Source organism: Acanthopagrus latus, chromosome 19 (genome assembly GCF_904848185.1).
Source record: "Acanthopagrus latus isolate v.2019 chromosome 19, fAcaLat1.1, whole genome shotgun sequence".
NCBI lineage: Eukaryota > Metazoa > Chordata > Actinopteri > Spariformes > Sparidae > Acanthopagrus > Acanthopagrus latus.
The window spans coordinates 5,735,706-5,752,448 of NC_051057.1; the positions used below are offsets into that span (position 1 = coordinate 5,735,706).

The 16,743-nt window shown below is 44.4% G+C and overlaps 1 protein-coding gene across 7 annotated transcripts in view; it reads left to right on the top strand.

Moving 5' to 3' along the window:
• Positions 1–16,743, top strand: part of LOC119008756 (E3 ubiquitin-protein ligase HECW1-like) — a 62,737-nt gene that overhangs the window by 30,188 nt on the left and 15,806 nt on the right. For all 7 annotated transcript variants that reach the window (XR_005071522.1, XR_005071521.1, XR_005071523.1 and 4 more), the window contains 10 exons: positions 1,083–1,225; positions 1,651–1,751; positions 1,961–2,931; positions 4,117–4,687; positions 9,870–9,968; positions 13,848–14,001; positions 14,435–14,538; positions 14,692–14,798; positions 15,644–15,829; positions 16,250–16,384. Coding sequence is in view for 4 of the 7 variants with exons in the window: in XM_037079395.1 (XP_036935290.1) it covers positions 1,083–1,225; positions 1,651–1,751; positions 1,961–2,931; positions 4,117–4,687; positions 9,870–9,968; positions 13,848–14,001; positions 14,435–14,538; positions 14,692–14,798; positions 15,644–15,829; positions 16,250–16,384 (2,571 nt within the window). In the remaining 3 variants the exon portion in view is untranslated. The remainder of the gene's footprint in view (positions 1–1,082; positions 1,226–1,650; positions 1,752–1,960; positions 2,932–4,116; positions 4,688–9,869; positions 9,969–13,847; positions 14,002–14,434; positions 14,539–14,691; positions 14,799–15,643; positions 15,830–16,249; positions 16,385–16,743) is intronic.

Genomic DNA, 16,743 nt, shown 5'->3' on the forward strand with positions numbered 1-16,743 from the left:
GAGCTGTGTTGTGACTCCTGCTTCAGAATGCAGGTGGACGTTTTGGAGAAGTCATGAAGGAGAAGTAAAAGTAAAGAGGCGAGGAAGAGAGATCTGTGTGTGGAAGCACATTCACTAATGTACAGTACATTTGCAAGTGTTGTACCACTATGGCTATTTGTGGATTAAAGCCACTAATAGTTTATAATTAGAGCCAATATTCATTTAAGTGTTAACAATTTGAATGCTGCAAATGTGGAAGCATGTCTCAAAGGGCTTTAAGCTGCGCTCAGTGTTTCTGTATGAATTATATTTTGGTCGGACTGGGGAAACGCTGTGGAGGATTTGGACAGTTGAAGCTCCGTGTTCTGAAGCGGCGATTAAGAGGCTTGGACAGCGATCAGACCCCCGCTGAGAGAGACGGACGGGCAGTGAGCGGGAGAGCGAGATAAATTATTTCATCCACACTATAGCTTTAATAAAAGAGACCATCAGCCAGCTGTAAGAAGAGAGATATGACAGTACCTTTTACAAAGGAGAGGAGAGGCATTATCAGTTGTTATTCCCCCCCCCCCCCCAAGCTGGTGGAGAGTCGGGGGAAGATTCGTAGGCAACAAACTATTTCTGGAGCTTCACAGCAAAACAGTGTTGCAGCGTTCTCCTAAACAACTGAAGTAGCTGGGGACTCGTTTTAAGACAGAATAACAACCAGAAAAACACCAAATGGCATCCATACAGCTCGTCTGCTGTAATCCAAGTGTGCACAAGTCCCAAGATCACAGTTTGAAATCCCCAACTGTAATAGAAATGACGGGGACTGTTTGGGCTCTCACTCATTTTATGAAAGAAGACAACAGTTTAGTGAGTTGTTGAGTTAGGAGAAGCTTTATAAACTGTTTGAAATTCTGTCTAGGACAAATTCTTCACTATTATTAACTTCTTTCTTTTCCTCAGTTTGAATTTGGATTGTCTTTGATTGGCTATTTTCCGGATACATTGGTTTGTAGTTTGTAGTCATCTTCCTGATCCGCTGACACTGTGGTTCCACTGTGAGTGGATCGTCTTAATGGTATTCTTCCCTCTGTGTCTGTCTGTTTCTCCAGAGGTTTAACTTTGTGTCTCTGCCCACTGACGTTCTGGAGATTGAGGTGAAGGATAAGTTTGCCAAGAGTCGGCCAATCATCAAGCGCTTCCTGGGGAAGCTGTCCGTCCCAGTCCAGAGGCTGCTGGAAAAACATGCCATTGGGTAAAACGCGCAGACACAAATGCTTCACATTCATGCCGCGGTTTATTTTTGTTTGATTGTGTTTGTCTTCAGAACAAATATTACTTAGTGCTCGATGATTCAAGTCTGTGGAGCTGCGGAAGGATTCCCACACATGTCCATGAGCCCACACAGACAGTGAATGAGATGACGAGATGAAGGATGTGGGTGTGTGTGGCCTGTTTACGTCTCATGTGTCCATCTGATGTTGACTGTGTTATCATCAACCTTAATCTGTACGGACAGTCTGCGTCTTCTTTAGTCCGGGTTCTTGCTTGTCAAAAACAGATATCACAGCAACTTATGGATTTTTCAGTTATCCTGTTTTCTTCCTGTCTCTCAAAGCTCCCCTGCTTCACACACTCATTTTCTCCCGCACTCTGTGTGTCCCTGACTTTTTTCCACAGGGATCGGGTGGTGAGTTATACACTGGGGCGCAGGTTGCCCACGGATCATGTCTGCGGCCAGCTGCAGTTCCGCTTCGAGCTGTCTTCTTCTATTCACCCAGGTACATGAGGCATCATGTCACTTAGTGGCATGAACAGATGTTATTAATCCGGCTGCTGGTTCACAACGAGAAAGAAATCTGACAATGTTACAAGAGTGAAAAGAGAGAAATGCTAAAATGTGTACGAAACGTCAGTGTCATCAACGTGAAGGCACCGTCCGACAGTGAGTTCAGGTGATCTGTAACATCTCTGTGTGTTCTTGTCTCAGATGATGAGGAGATCTCTCTGGTGATAGAGGCAGCCTGTCCTGAGAGGGAAAACGCAGCCAATCACAACCATGTTCTCGAAGCACCTGATGACGACACACTGAGTGTGGGACCTGACATGCCCGACCTCCCGCTGGACGCTCCCCCAGACCCTCAGACCTCCCCGCCACAGCCCCCAACACCCGAGGGGGCTCAACCCGCTGAGAAGGAGGAGGCCGAGGAGACACCCGAGGCGGAGGAAGGGACGGTGGAGGAGGAGAGCACGGTGAGGGAGGAGCCCCCCTCTGCAGAGCCACAGGTGGGGAGAGAGGAGGTGGCCTCTGCTGAACAGCAAGAGGAGAACTGTGGAGTGACAGGGGAGGAGGGAGAAAGGGAGGAGAGGCAGCTGGTGGATGAAGTGGAGGAGGAGCAGGTAGCAGAGTCTGCGACCCAAGCTGAGCAGGAGGTGACCGGAGAAGAGCAGGAGGTCCGGGAGGAAACACAGCCAGAGCCTGACTCTGACAGTCCTGCAGCAGTTACCGCAAACAGCGAGGCTGCTGCTGACGAGGCCCCCGCAGAGGAGAACACCACGGCCCAGGAGGCTCCTGTACAACCGGCAGAAGGAGCCACACAGGGGGTAACAGAGGGAGGAGAAAGAAGCTGTGTCCCCTGCGCCTGCCAGTCCCTCTTCTCAAACTATAACTCCCAAGGTCCCTCACGCCGCAAAAACCGCCCCTGTTCCCTGCCGGTGTCGGAACTGGAGACGGTGATCGCGTCAGCCTGCGGTGAGCCGGAGACACCTCGATCACACTACATCAGGATCCACCACCTCCTCCACAGTCTCCCCTCGGCCCAGCAGAGAGCCCCCAGCCAGGAGGAGGAGGAGCCCGGGGAGGGAGACACCACCTCCACATCACCGACACTTAAAACCTCCAAGGACGGGGAGGGGCATGAGGACGAGGAAGACGAGGACACAACACTATCTCCCTCTCAGGTACAGCTCGCAGACACAGCCACAGTGGGCAATAATAAGTACATTACTGAAGAGCAAGTTGAAGTTAAAGCAACATCATTTAGAAACTGCTATTCTGTGTGAAAGTTTCTGAGTGCAACACCACTGTGGTAAATGCAAATCCCCGGTGTTTAACAGTTTGTCAGGTGTAATGTAGGTGCTAACTACAAACACAACTCATGACATCATCACAATGTGATGTGTTGAAGTAAACACTGTGATCCTCCCCTCTCACTGAGGTAACAACAAGTGATCTTGATTATCTACATTAAGACAGTTCTTTTTGACATTTTTCTGAAATGTTATGTTTAAATATCAAAATGGGGCATTATCTTACTATAAATGCACTGATTTGCCTACATTTACATCAGACACAAATCTGAATAAAGGTTCAAAGTGTTTCGTTGACACACTAGAGTCAAAGATTTATACAGTGGGATTCCTTGAAGTGTATTTTTATTACTCCATAAATCAGAAAATACTGTCAACAGCCATAAAAAGCCTTGTTTGTAACAAAAGAATGTTCTATAAATGTGGCTGTGAATAATCTGTGAAAACCTTGTGAAAACAGAAAGGAATAAAATGTTTTCAAATATTGCTATACAAAAAAATGGTGAGTAGGGTAATGTTTGAACCCATGAATACCACAATGAAATGTCCCCAGTTGATAACGTACAGTAATTTGTCTGATAGTTTATATCTTAATATACCAGTAATCATTAAATATGGGCAATACAGTAAACACATAAATGTGTATTTTGGATGTTTTCTTGTCAGCAAAATAACCCAAAATCTATGGTGTCACATGGTGTTATCTCTCTGACATGTATTGTCTCCACCCACCACAGTGTTGTCATGCTTGTTGTCCCCTGTACTGTTTCTTGGGAAAAAAATCTTAAAAACAGACACACATGGTCCATTTTGTCAAAAAGTACACATACATGATTACTTGCTACAGTGTTGTTATTCATTCAGATAATTAGATTTCATTCAGATAATATAGATTTCCCATTCCCAGCTGGTATCACAGACAACCATGATTGGGTGTGAGCCCTAACAATCCAGGTCTGTCCATCCAAATGAAAATAATCTTATTCAGATCAGAAGGCAAAGAACACAAAAGTATGCCCAGAAACTGATTGCCTCGTTGTCTTTGTGTCCCTGCAGGTCCCAGAGTGTCCAGGCCCCTGCTGCCGTCGCTCTCTACCCCGCAGCCTCTCAATTGAACGTCTCTCTGAGCTCACCCAGCTCCTGGACGGTGGGGGAGTCGGACATGTTGTCAGGAGGATCTCTCCTTCCTGCCTGGAGAGCGAGGAAGGGGATTCGAGCAACGGAGGTGGGAGAAGAGTCGGCGGGGGCGCCCTCAGACCTCCAGGCGAGAGCGAGTGTGAGTTTTGCGACACCTCCTGCTACAGCACCTCCTGCTACAGCACTTCCTGCTACAGTACGTCGTGCTACAGCAACTCAGGCTACGAGGGGAGGAACCGCTTCTGCAGCCACACCCGCCTCTCCTCAGTGGACAGCAACAGACTCTCCGGCAGCACCGTGTTCTCCTCCCAGGATGAAGACGAAGACGAGGAGAGCGCCTTCGAGTCGGTACCTGATGTCGGCCAAACGGCAGAGGGCCAGGAGGCGGGCGGGTCGGGAGGAGAGAGGAGGACGGGCAGGTGGAAGGAGGCCAGGAGGGGAGAGCAGGGGGAGCCGGCTGTGGCGGGGCCCAGTGACAGGAGCAGCTTCGGTGAGATAAACCATGATCCTGTTATTGGCCGTCTGCTCGAGTCTCATCTTCACACTTTCAGTGTAGTGTGCGATAGCGCGTGATAGGCAGACATATTATGATGACACAAATCTGAATGTCTTCTGAAGGCCCTCCTGGTAGCCTGATGGGTTCCATTCTAGCCAGGGATCTCTGTTAAATGTAGCACCTCATCCTTATCACAGTGTTTCCTGTCTCAAGTCTCTGCAGTGCAACTTTCAAAAAATAAAAAAAATACTTTTGTTAGTTTATAAGTAACAAAGTCACAATTTAAGGACTGACTTAAAAAACTGCATTAATAACAGGCAACCATTAGCATCAATCAAGTGCCTTAATGACTCAAGTTTAATATTATAATTATACAACTTTTACTAGGAAAGTAAAAAGCATAAATGAAATATATTCATGTTGTGGGGAAATTAGCTGTCAAATCCATAAACTTTTTGCTACTGGAAATGTTCCTGGAAATACACAGGCTCTAACTACCGCCTGGATATCTATATAAGTAATTTATAATAATGACCTAGTTTGCTACTCCAGCAAGTAGACAGACCCTTAGTAACCATCTAGCAACAGAGATGGTTTCTAGTCCCTATTTAGTCAGCCCTGAGCTGATCTTAATGCTCTCTAGAGATGATGGGATTTCCCAAACTAAATAACCGCCACACATCTAAAATACAAAAACGCTTAGCTAGCTCTTGTTGATGAAAGTCATCCAGGTCATGGTAAATCTGAGTGCTGCATCGTAGGCAAGTGGCAACATAGATGGATTATATTACTCCTCTTTCAAACCATCTGTCTTCTCTGGCCAAGATGTTTACATCGTTGTCCTCCAAGGAAGGATTTTTCTCCTTCAGATGTAAAAGGACAGCAGAGTGTTGACCTGAGGAGTTGGCCCAATTGTGTTGTGCGATGGGTTTATGGAGAGGTTTTTTGTCACCCCACTGTACAAATTGTAGCTAGCTCTTGGTATAACTAAGATATCTGCTGAAAAAAGATTATTGTCCACAGGCAGATTCAGCTACTACATCCACAATCTTCACATTTATCTTTAAGCTAGTAGCGTGATGAGCCCTGCTCCCCTGCACAGCCTATTAATGAAGTACCTGACATAAAGGCTGAACAGTTCCTAAGTGATCCAAACATTCCAGTAACTCCAGAGCATCCAAAAGTCAAAATGAATCGAAATAAAAAGATGTAATCATATCAGATGTTAACAGCATGTGTCAATATAACTAAATAGTCTTCTTTAATCATATTTGTTGGTGTAGAGCCTTTCACAAATAACATTTTCAACGCGTTCACAAACTGCCCTTCATCAAAGAAAGTTGATCCAGTAAAAAATAAGACAAACCGTATAAGCTGACAGAAACAGCCAAACTGAATGTTAGAGACAAAATATTCTCACTGTGGGTCGAGATTTAAGAAGTTTCAGAAACATCCCACTCTGATTTTTTTTCACAATTTTCACCCTGTGTATTACAATGAATATGTTGGCCTTGGCTCCTGATCTGGCATCAAATAGGAAAACTACAATTTCTCAGATAGCAACCTTTTATTAAATTAAATGGCAGAGAGTGTTTTATTAGAAAGGCCTATATTAGAGAGAGCTTCCAATTCCTAAATCTCTGGTTCAATGCAATCTAGTCATCTTAATGAATTCACCATCGCCATGAGTTAGGGCTAACCTTAACCCTTCTTTACCAGGTTTAATAAATAATGACAGTGATGAAAAATGTATCACTGTTATCACTGCGAGAGGAGTAGGGGGACGTTAATTAACGGAGACCTCTGCATGAAAGCCCTGAAGCCATTAACATTTACAGGATAGATGGAGCCAGAAATGTGACATGTTCCGGGTGTGAAAGGGGGTTAAAAGGAGGTTAAACTGACAGACACACGACTGTGAATGTTGAGGCATTTGATCTTGATTTATTAATGAAGTATGGAATATCAGTTGCATGTATACAGGTGTCCTTTATCAGATAAAAGTGAAAAATTGAATATGCAAAATAAATGAAATAACCTCATTAGAAATGCTAGCCGCTGTGTTTGGCCTGCAGTCTGACTGTTTGACTGGCCCTCCACTGAATATGGCTTTATGTTTGTACATTGAACGTGACGAATTTTACAGACTGTGATGGAAAAGTAGGTCACACACACACACACACGCACACACACACACACACTCTTGCAGAAACAAAATGAAATTTCCCTCCTGTGAAATGCAATCAGCGCCCTGCCAGACTCCCTGCCAGGTCTTATTCTTTCACATGGTTTTTCTTCCCTTTTTCCCCTTCTGTCCACGTCAACACACATCACAACATAATCTAGCTCAAGGTGTTTCTTATTTGGAACAATGCTATTTCTCAGACTGTCCACACATGTATGCAGCTACTTTTCAGTGAGAATCTGATCTGGTTCAGAAAAGGATAATCTGATATTGTTTACAGGAGTCTGTTTGATTATATATCTTAGATCACTCCAGTGCATGTTTGTAGGGAGGCCTTGCATATCTGGTCTTTTAAGCCAAATATATAGTAAAAGCTTGAATAAACCCTTTAGTTTCTCTAGACCACTCTGCTGTAATACAGATATGATGTGTTATCACTCACTTAAATGATTAGGAACACTGTGGCTGCTGTGCTCAGATTAAGAGTCCTTGTTATATATGCAAATGATTTTGAACGTGGGTGTGAGGAAGATCAGATTTGGGTCTTCCACCTCCGATAGCGTGACGTAAAAAACGGTTGAAGACCCAAATACAGCAGAGTAAACAGGGAAGCGTGTGAGTAAATGCTGTGCTGAGTTTGGAGTTGTGGCTATTTAAAGACATCTGCAGAGTGAGTGTCATTGTGTAAGAGTTATTTTTGGTCCAAACTGTTGGAGGCTGTGACGGCCCGGTGGGTGTGTGCCGGACTGCGGCTTTGCTGGAAAACATCCGAGTGATGCGAAGCTTCGTGCTGAAGACAGTACATGTGTATTCTGTTATTATCAAATGACTGTCTTTGATTTTCAAATATATTAGTATTATTATTAGAATTATATAGTGTCAAAGGGACAGTGGCAGATAGTCATGAACAACATCCAAGCTCAGGCTGAGTGCTTTGTGGGGACTGACCTTTGCTTAGACTTGTCAATTTGTACAACCTGATGAGGTGACTCACACCTACCATCAACAGTGATCATATTACACCTGGCATCTGGTCTCATTTCCACCTGGTCTTAAATTCCTTGCAGACGATGCTGGTGATGTTTCTCTCAACCCGCATTCATTTATTGATGTATTTAATTGGCGATGCCAGGTAGCTGTAGCTGATGTGAACCTTCCTCTGCTGCCAAACATTACTTCAGCTTTTTGGTTTGAGTCATGACTGTGTGTTACGTTGCAGTGGGCGTAGCCTGTGTTAAAATGTTCCTAATGGTGCTTTCTCTTACCCGCTGTGATCACAATGATGTTTGTGCCTTTTCAATGATGCGTCTGCTCATGAATAGACTCACGTCTGCTCACCTTTCAACAGTGTCTTTGGTGATAATGTTTCTACTGGGGAAAGGGAATTCATCCTCATTAATGTGATAGCAGCTGTTTGGATTAGGTCTCTACCAGACAGACTCCAGCTGATCTCACCACAGTCTCCTCTCAAAACATGCTGTGTTCTTTCATTGAGCATTAACACACATTTCCCCTCATCTGGCTTGGCTGGCATTGTATTAGTGGATGGAACTCTGAGGAGCCAATGAGAGTGCATCTTACAGTGAGGTGATGTAGAGTATTGTTTCATGTTGAGATCACTGGTTCTTACGTTGGTGACGCGACAGGAGACACTTGATGTATCTTGATATCTGCAGTAATCACTGTTCTGATATTTACAGTGGCTCACATGACTTTTGTGATGTGAGTGATGATACGGGTGATGAAGGCACAGAGGATTCTCAGTTATCACTAACTCTGCAGTTCACCTCAGCTCTATTACATGTCTTATCCTCTTTCCGTTCATTGTTTTTATTTAACATATTTTGTTTCAGAGACAGTCAGAGACCAGCCGGCGAATACAGCGGAGCATTTATCAGCTGAGGAGCCAGATAGAGAATGAGTTAGAATGAGAATGATTAATGGACCAGTATTCATTTATTGAGCATGAACACCGCTCCTAATGAATGCTGTGTCTGCTGGATGTGTCAGCAGACAATTGTTCACTACAAAGTAATATCAGCTTGATGAGTTGATGGTTTGTCAGTGTGTTTGCCCCTCGCTCTGCTGCCCCCAAGTGGCTCCAATCAGTCCCAGCTGCTTTACGGTCAGTGAACCATGGTTAAGGTGAGGCAACTCAAACACTTCAGGGAAAAGTAAGGGAACGATCGCTTCATTGGTTTAAAAAGGCATAAGTTAACTGTGACAGCTGTACTAATTCTAATGTATGATACAGCCAGTGCACCACAGGCACATCCACCAACCCATATGTCAACACTCTGGGCCCAGTCCCAATACACTCCCTTCCCCAACTGACCTCCAGCTCAGCTCGGCTGTGACGAAATGTGACACTACATGCTCCACTCCTCTTATAACACACCACCAGCGGCCAGATATTGGAATAGTGTTTGTTCTCTCTGATGACTTGACTGAAGTGTTGATTGTTTGCCTCCATGCTCCTCTATCTTCATCAGATAAATGATCGGTCTCAGGATTGCCACGGTAACACAAGAGAAATCACCACAGCTGAAGACAGCATATTGGAAACATCTTGGCACATCTGTTTACATAAACGCCATCCACGGCTACTGATGACATATGAGGGTCTTGATGGGCTATTCTACAGTATATCATAAGGGGAGATTTGAACCACTTGCCCCTTGTAACTCTGTTCTGACGGCCATGATGAGACTTGAGGGGTACAGGTAAAAAATGTAAATGCGATTTAGCCTTACATTCACCTTGAGAACATGAAGGGGAAATCCATCCTGCTTTGGCAGTCAGTGTTGTCTGCTGGACAAAAACCTCCCTGTACGTCCATAACTGCCAGGGATGCTAGACTGGAACTACACGGTCAAGTGTTTCCACATCCAAAGCGTGTGATGAGCAGTCTTCTCCTCGTCTGACAGCTGTCGTAGTATCTCCCCAGCCTTGTAGTGATTGATACCATCCTGTCTCTCTGATGTCCTGTAGGCTCAGACCTCTCCCCTCCTGTTGGCCATCTTCCAGTCCTGCGACCCAGCCATGACCTAAACCATTTTCCTGCTGCCACTGACCCAGCCTTACCTCCAAGTAAGAACCTCCACCTCCCAGTCTTACTCTGGAGTCTCATCCATGCACCTCGGTTTGTTTGTGTGTTTGTTTCAACCATGTGCATGCTGCCATGTATGTTTGCTTTGCAAACATATTCCATCTCCTCTGTGTTCCCGCTCATCATCTCATCCTCACTCCTGCACACCTCTTTAGGTTTAGATGTACAGCGCTAGACTGCTCTGGCTCCGTGGTTCATGGTTGGATCTGCACTCAGTATTAAAGGTTCACTGCAGGCCTCCACTGTTTCAGATCGTGACGGTCAGCAGAGGGAATGCCAAATTCATATTAGGGTCTGTATATCTGTATATTGTTTTTTTCAGACAGAAAAGTGCTGGCTGTGCTCTTAGGATTGCTGAGATGAATTTTTGTGCACTGAGAGAAAAAACACTGCAGGTGCATCTTGTCTCCATGACAACAATTTCTTGACAACTGCCTTTGTATGATCGACACCGATCCTTTATGGTTTACTATCTAATTGTTTTTTTATTCGACATCGAGACATCAGAGAGAGGAGGATGTGGGTGATGACATAGGAGATAAAAATACACTGAATATTATCGATTAGACCAGGAAGAAGAAAGAGAGCCACAGTGACATCACCAGCGCCTTTTTTGAGAAGTTGAGAGATTTTCAACTCAAAGCGCTCTGATTGGCTGCACAAAAAAAAAAAAAAAAAAAGGACGCTGCACCTTTTCCCATGGTGGTCATTAGACGCTTCCTCCTCATTGTCAACAATTGGCTTTCAGAAAAAAAAACACGGGCCCTTAGCTGTTACATTTTCATGCTGTTTGCCTTACATGTGATGTTTTTTGATTAAAAAAAAAAACAACATTTTTAACATTCTTTCAAGTTCATTCCAGCTGGACTTAAAGAATGTGGAGGTCAGTAGCAGTTCAATTGAGGCAGATACTTTACATCACAGAGGCAGTGTGCTTAACTGACACCGTGGAGTGGATCCACTCACACCACCGGAGAATGCTAACTCCCTGTATATGGACTGTGTGTGTGTGCGAGCGTGTGTGTGTGGGTGTTTGTGTGTGTGTTGGTGGGCAGAGGAGTCGTGACAACAAACAAGAGGGTTTTTCTGTCTTGAGTCTTCCTCTTCCTTCAGCAGTTAGTCATAGGTGGTAAAAGCTGCTACGGTGGCTGCTTCACACATTCACACCGCATGTTTCCGACACACGTTGTGGCACATCCATTAGCCAAATCAACAACAGTGCCCTAATTTCACTTCCAACCTGCAAACGTCTCTGCCCTTCAGCAACAGAAACAAACACAGATGACGGAAGTAACACGCTGCACTGAGCAGAAGAGTTAGCCAGATAATCAGAAACAGAGATTAAATGTCTTTACTTTAAAGACAGCAGAACATAATGTGTGACACGCTGCCCAACGATATTCATACTGTCCTGAACAAAAGGTTTTTAGTGTCTAAAAGCAGAACTGATTACAGCCAAGAAATACAAAACATGACTTGAATCAAAATATCCTTTATGTCATGATAGAATATGTGATCATGTTTTTTTATTTTCTAATAACAGTGAGTCAGATGTGTAAGTAACAAGCAGCTCCCAGTGATGAACTGACTGCAGCTCACACATCTACTGTCCCAAGTCTCTAGTAACAGAAGACAGACGCAGAGATTAGCTAGTGCACATAGTGGAGCATTTAGCAGCCAGAGACAGATGTTTCCACCAGGGACCTTAGCGAGTGACTACTGGACTTGCATTCATCAGGTGATGACAAAAACACAACTCTGCAAATTGGGAACAGGTGGAAACAAGATTGCCACAACAAATTAATGTAACAGACAGAGCCCAAAGCGGGGGTTCATAATGCGTGTCGTCCATTAATTCCTGATTATGAACACCTCAAAGGGTATTGTCCTGCTGTTACCATGGTGACCTAAAACACTAAGATCATTTATTTATATTTCCAAGTGTTTTTAAATCAAATATATATACAGCCAATTTAACTCCCTGGCAACACCTGAGGATATGGCTAATACCTGAAACAATAATGAACTCCTCTTTACACAATGAATTTTGCCCACTACTCCAGTAAATAGGATGGACCTTAAATATGACTTAGAGATAAACTGGTCCGCTCAGTTCACTGAACCCTTCAGCTCAGCTGTTAAGATAAGTTATGCTAGAAAGATGCACAGCCAATAACACTGTGTATGGTCGACAAATAATATGTGACCGTATGTGTAGGAATTGTAAAGACTAGATGATCATGTCATTGTCTCCTAATGATGTCCATGTGCGATGTCAGCCACGGTGAATGGGATGTGAGATGATCGCTTGATACCAGTAAAGCTGCGTTTTTCACCCACGTACTTTTGGTATTATAGCCTTGGAACCTGTACGTAACTGAACCTAAACATCTGTTTTGTGTTTCCACCGCAGACAGTTTCTATACATGTAGGCAGGCTTGTTACCATCCGTCGCCAGAAGCTGCTGATACACTGTGACCTGTGCTGCACATTACTGCCCTGCCACACGGCTGCAGACAGAGGCACAAAAAAAGGACCACTTCTACATCAGAGCGCAGAGGATAAGAAGACAACATTGCTCCGACTGACCAATCGGGGGTCTGGGGTGTTTTTAACTCCACCTTTTAGTACCATCCACCACTTTTGATAATTGAAACACTAAAATATCCTTTTTAATGTTTGACCAAAGGAACCAGTGTCCTTGGTGGAAATGAGGCTTATGTTCAGGGGGACAGTGTAGGCTCCCTGCTGGAAAAAAACAGCATAGGCCAGCACCAAAACCACCACCAAAACGCAACATATGCTGCTCTTGTTGAAGAACAGCATATGTTGTGTTTTGGTGCTGGTCTGTGCTGGGTTTTCCAACAGGGCTACTTCCTGTAGCTTGTGTGTTGAGGCACCATCCTGCAGCAATCAGAGAGTGATACTCTGAAGGATGACACTCAGCTTCATACATAGATTAGTTAAACTCATATACAGGCTGCAACACATTAATTTAGAAGGGACAGTTTCACTGGAACTGCTTGATTAGTTCCATAGGTGTGCACCTATCAGGAGTTAATTGAGACCCTGCAGCCAATCAGAATCAAGTATTCAGTCAGTGACAGAGATGTTTGCTGCTCTTAATAATGATGTGTTTCAGTAAGCAGGTTTCATCAGTTGTGGACACACATGGTGCTTCACTCTAACATTTGCTGTTCTGTTAAGATTTATACTACTTTCACAAAATGCAGAGATAAGCATACATTATCCAATCATTTGCTCCGTAGGCTTGGATCCCTCCACCAATCAGTTTGTCAGAACAGACCCGAGAGTCCTGGTGATCTTCAAGGCAGGCATCAGAGCGTGCCTGAAGGGATTAGTCCTGCACTCAGTTTTGGTTTTATGATGTACAGCATCAAAGAGGTGGGAACACGCCCTGCCTCCCCATCGCTCTTTAAAGTAGAAACTCAGTCTTTGTGGAAGGATGGTGGTCGAAGCAAAACAGATCTGAGACAAAATACTGTCTCTGTATGCGCTATTTTCTCAGCTTCAGCTGTGTGAGAAATTTATGTGAACTAACTTTCAAGTAAAGCAAGACAACAGTGCGCCTCCTTGAAGGCCACGCTTTTTGCAGATAAGAAATAATGACATGAACAGTTAAACGGTGCATTAGATGTTGTATTTGAGCTCTTTTAGATCAATTGATAGGCAGTATACGTTTTAGCTGACAGAGAAGAAAATAACAATTCGGCCTAAACGAACTAGTTGAGATCATCCAACTAACTGAAATGTGATGGACAGCCTCGGTCCTCACAGCGGACTCCTACACATAGCTCATATATTTGTGTAACTCTCCCCCACCTCTCTGTCGTCCACAGACTGGGAAGCTCGTATCGACAGCCACGGCAGAGTTTTCTACGTCGACCACGTCAACCGCACCACAACCTGGCAGAGACCGAGCCACAGCGGCAAGTGTCACCACGGCATCCCCCGCTCGGGATCCACCCAGCAGATGGAACAACTCAACAGGAGGTCAGACTATGATACACAGAGACAGACAGACAAACAGAGAGAGAGAGAGACAGATTCTTTAATAAATTTTGTATATGATCCTGCGCTGTCTCAAGGTCAGAAACAAATTGAAACCATGTGTGGTTTGACCAAAGGTCAGATTTTGTTGAATCACAAATACCAAATAACATCATGCCCAAAATATGCAATTTAGTGTACATCTGACTATTGACAATCATTCTGAAGTGAAAGAGCTGAAACACGATGGAGCGGATGCACAGCGTCAGTCAGTCAGTACACCGAGCTGCATACATGCAGTGTAGTGGCGTTAGGCTGACATCTGCTGACGGGATAGGAAACTCAGAGTTGGCTTTGAGCTAGTGAAAGCTGCGGATACCCGGCGATACTTCAGACAAATAAAACATGTTCTGTCGTCTCCTCACTGTGTGTGAAGGTACCAGAACATCCAAAGGACCATGGCGACGGAGGAGGATGGCGGGGGTCCGAGGTTAGAGCGGAGCAGCAGTACAGAGGCCGACTCAGACGCTCCGCAGACAGGTGATTATAAAAACATCTCTGATAATTTCTCACCCTAATGTCGTTTACAATATAATATGATTTTTATTGATTGTACACACTGCGTCATACCTCGCTCTTAAAACTGTTTAAACACTGAACAGAGAGAGTGATATACCTGCTGTCTGTGTGCAGGCCCCTCCTCTCCTGTCAATCACCAGAAGATCAATCATCTCCTCCAGTCACCTGCCGTCAAGTTCATCACACACCCTGAGTTCTTCACTGTGTTGCACAGTAACTATGTGAGTACTACATGCTGTTACACTGGGAGACATGTCCCCCCCATACAGCATCTGGTTTAATGCTGCTGAAAATCGTCCCAAACAAACATGCCATGCTCTCCTGTTGTTTTGTTTGATGTTTGATAAAACCACAGTGTCCACATGTTTAATGAATTGTTGAGCCTCTTGACTTGTTTTTAAAGATCGAGGTCTCAGTAGAAATTGTTTGAGAGTTATACTGCGGGTAGAGAAGTAGAAAATAGTTCTTTTTTATTTATGTTTATTTTCTTTTTAACAGAGAAGGACATTCTCTATTAAAAAGAAACCTTATGTGTCAAAATGAATGCAATGAAAACTTTTAAACATGTTTTACGATACAGTGTCGTAAAATAAGATATCTTAACAAAAATCTAAATGACAAAATATTGCCTGCATCAAGTCAACACAAGACAGATAACAACTGATAGTCTCTCATCATGAACTAATAAAATGAGTCATGTAAAGGACATTGAAGGCTTTCAGTTTTCTGTATGTCGCGGTTTCTGCTCAGTTAAATGGTAAAAATGCAGTAGTGATTAATACTGTGCCGAACCATTTCATAATAAAAAGACGCAGGCACATCAAGCGTATTCACTGTGGGATTGGTGTCACTACAGCATAACACTGATTTATTCAACACAAAGACGTGGATGAAACAGGCCATTATAAATTCAGTGCAACACTGAGTAACACTGTCTGTTCACAGAGCAACACTCACCCGTGTTGGCTCACACACACTGTGACACACTCTCACAAATCCATAACCAAAACACGGCAGTACTTTATTCGCTCCTTTGAGGGTAAATTTGTGGCTGTTGCATCTCCAGGCAGCCTACCGGATGTTCACCAGCAGCAGCTGCGTCAAACACATGATCCTGAAGGTGCGGCGCGATGCCAGGAACTTTGAGCGCTACCAACACAACAGAGACCTGGTTGTTTTCCTCAACAAGTTTGCAGACACTCAGCTGGAGCTGCCGCGGGGCTGGGAGATCAAGACTGACCCCCAGGGCAAGGTGGGTCACATGTGTGGAGTGGCCCTTTATTGGATCTGTTATTGGCCTGAAAATGCCTCTGTAGCTATGAACAGAACACTGACTGACACAAACTGACATCATGTTCAGCTGTTTATTAATGTGGAGTTGAGGCAGTATGAACCCCAGAAAACATACTGTACATGTAACACACATACAGACCTCAAAATAAAATCAGTAAATGCACAACAAACACTGTTTTTTTTTGTCTTCCTTTCTGATTTCAAAGCAACAAAAACATAACACACACTTCCCAAAAAGATATACTGTAAGCTCTGCTCTCATTCAGGGTTATCAAACTTTCCAAACAGTTTGCCTGTTAAAGAGGCTGGTGACTAACATGAGAGGTCACGTGTCACGTACATGCTCTGCAGTGTCTATCCTTTCTTTCCCGCCTTCCAGTCGTTCTTTGTGGACCACAACAGTCGGGCCACGACCTTCATCGACCCTCGCATCCCCCTGCAGAACGGCCGGCTGCCCGGCCACCTCGCCCACAGGCAACATCTGCAGAGACTACGCAGCTACAGCGCTGGGGAGGTACCCACACACACACACACACCTGTACAACTGGTCCACAGTTACACACTTCACTTTGAAAGCAATTACAGCTTCTGTAGCGTGGAGAGGCTCTCCATGCGCTGATGTGGCACAGCGCCACACAAGGATTCACAGGATTGCAGCCTGAATGTTAATGTGCGGCGACGCAGCAGTCAGATGCATTAACAAGTAGACACTGATGGTTACATGACTGTGTCCTGCTGATATGCTAACGCCCTGCTAATGTGCTAACATCATATAGAAGCACATTAGACGAGATTCATCAGAGGAAACATGATGAGCAGAAGACAACTGTCAGAAGAATAAGCAAACAATGAGCTGGTCACTCGAGGGAGTGT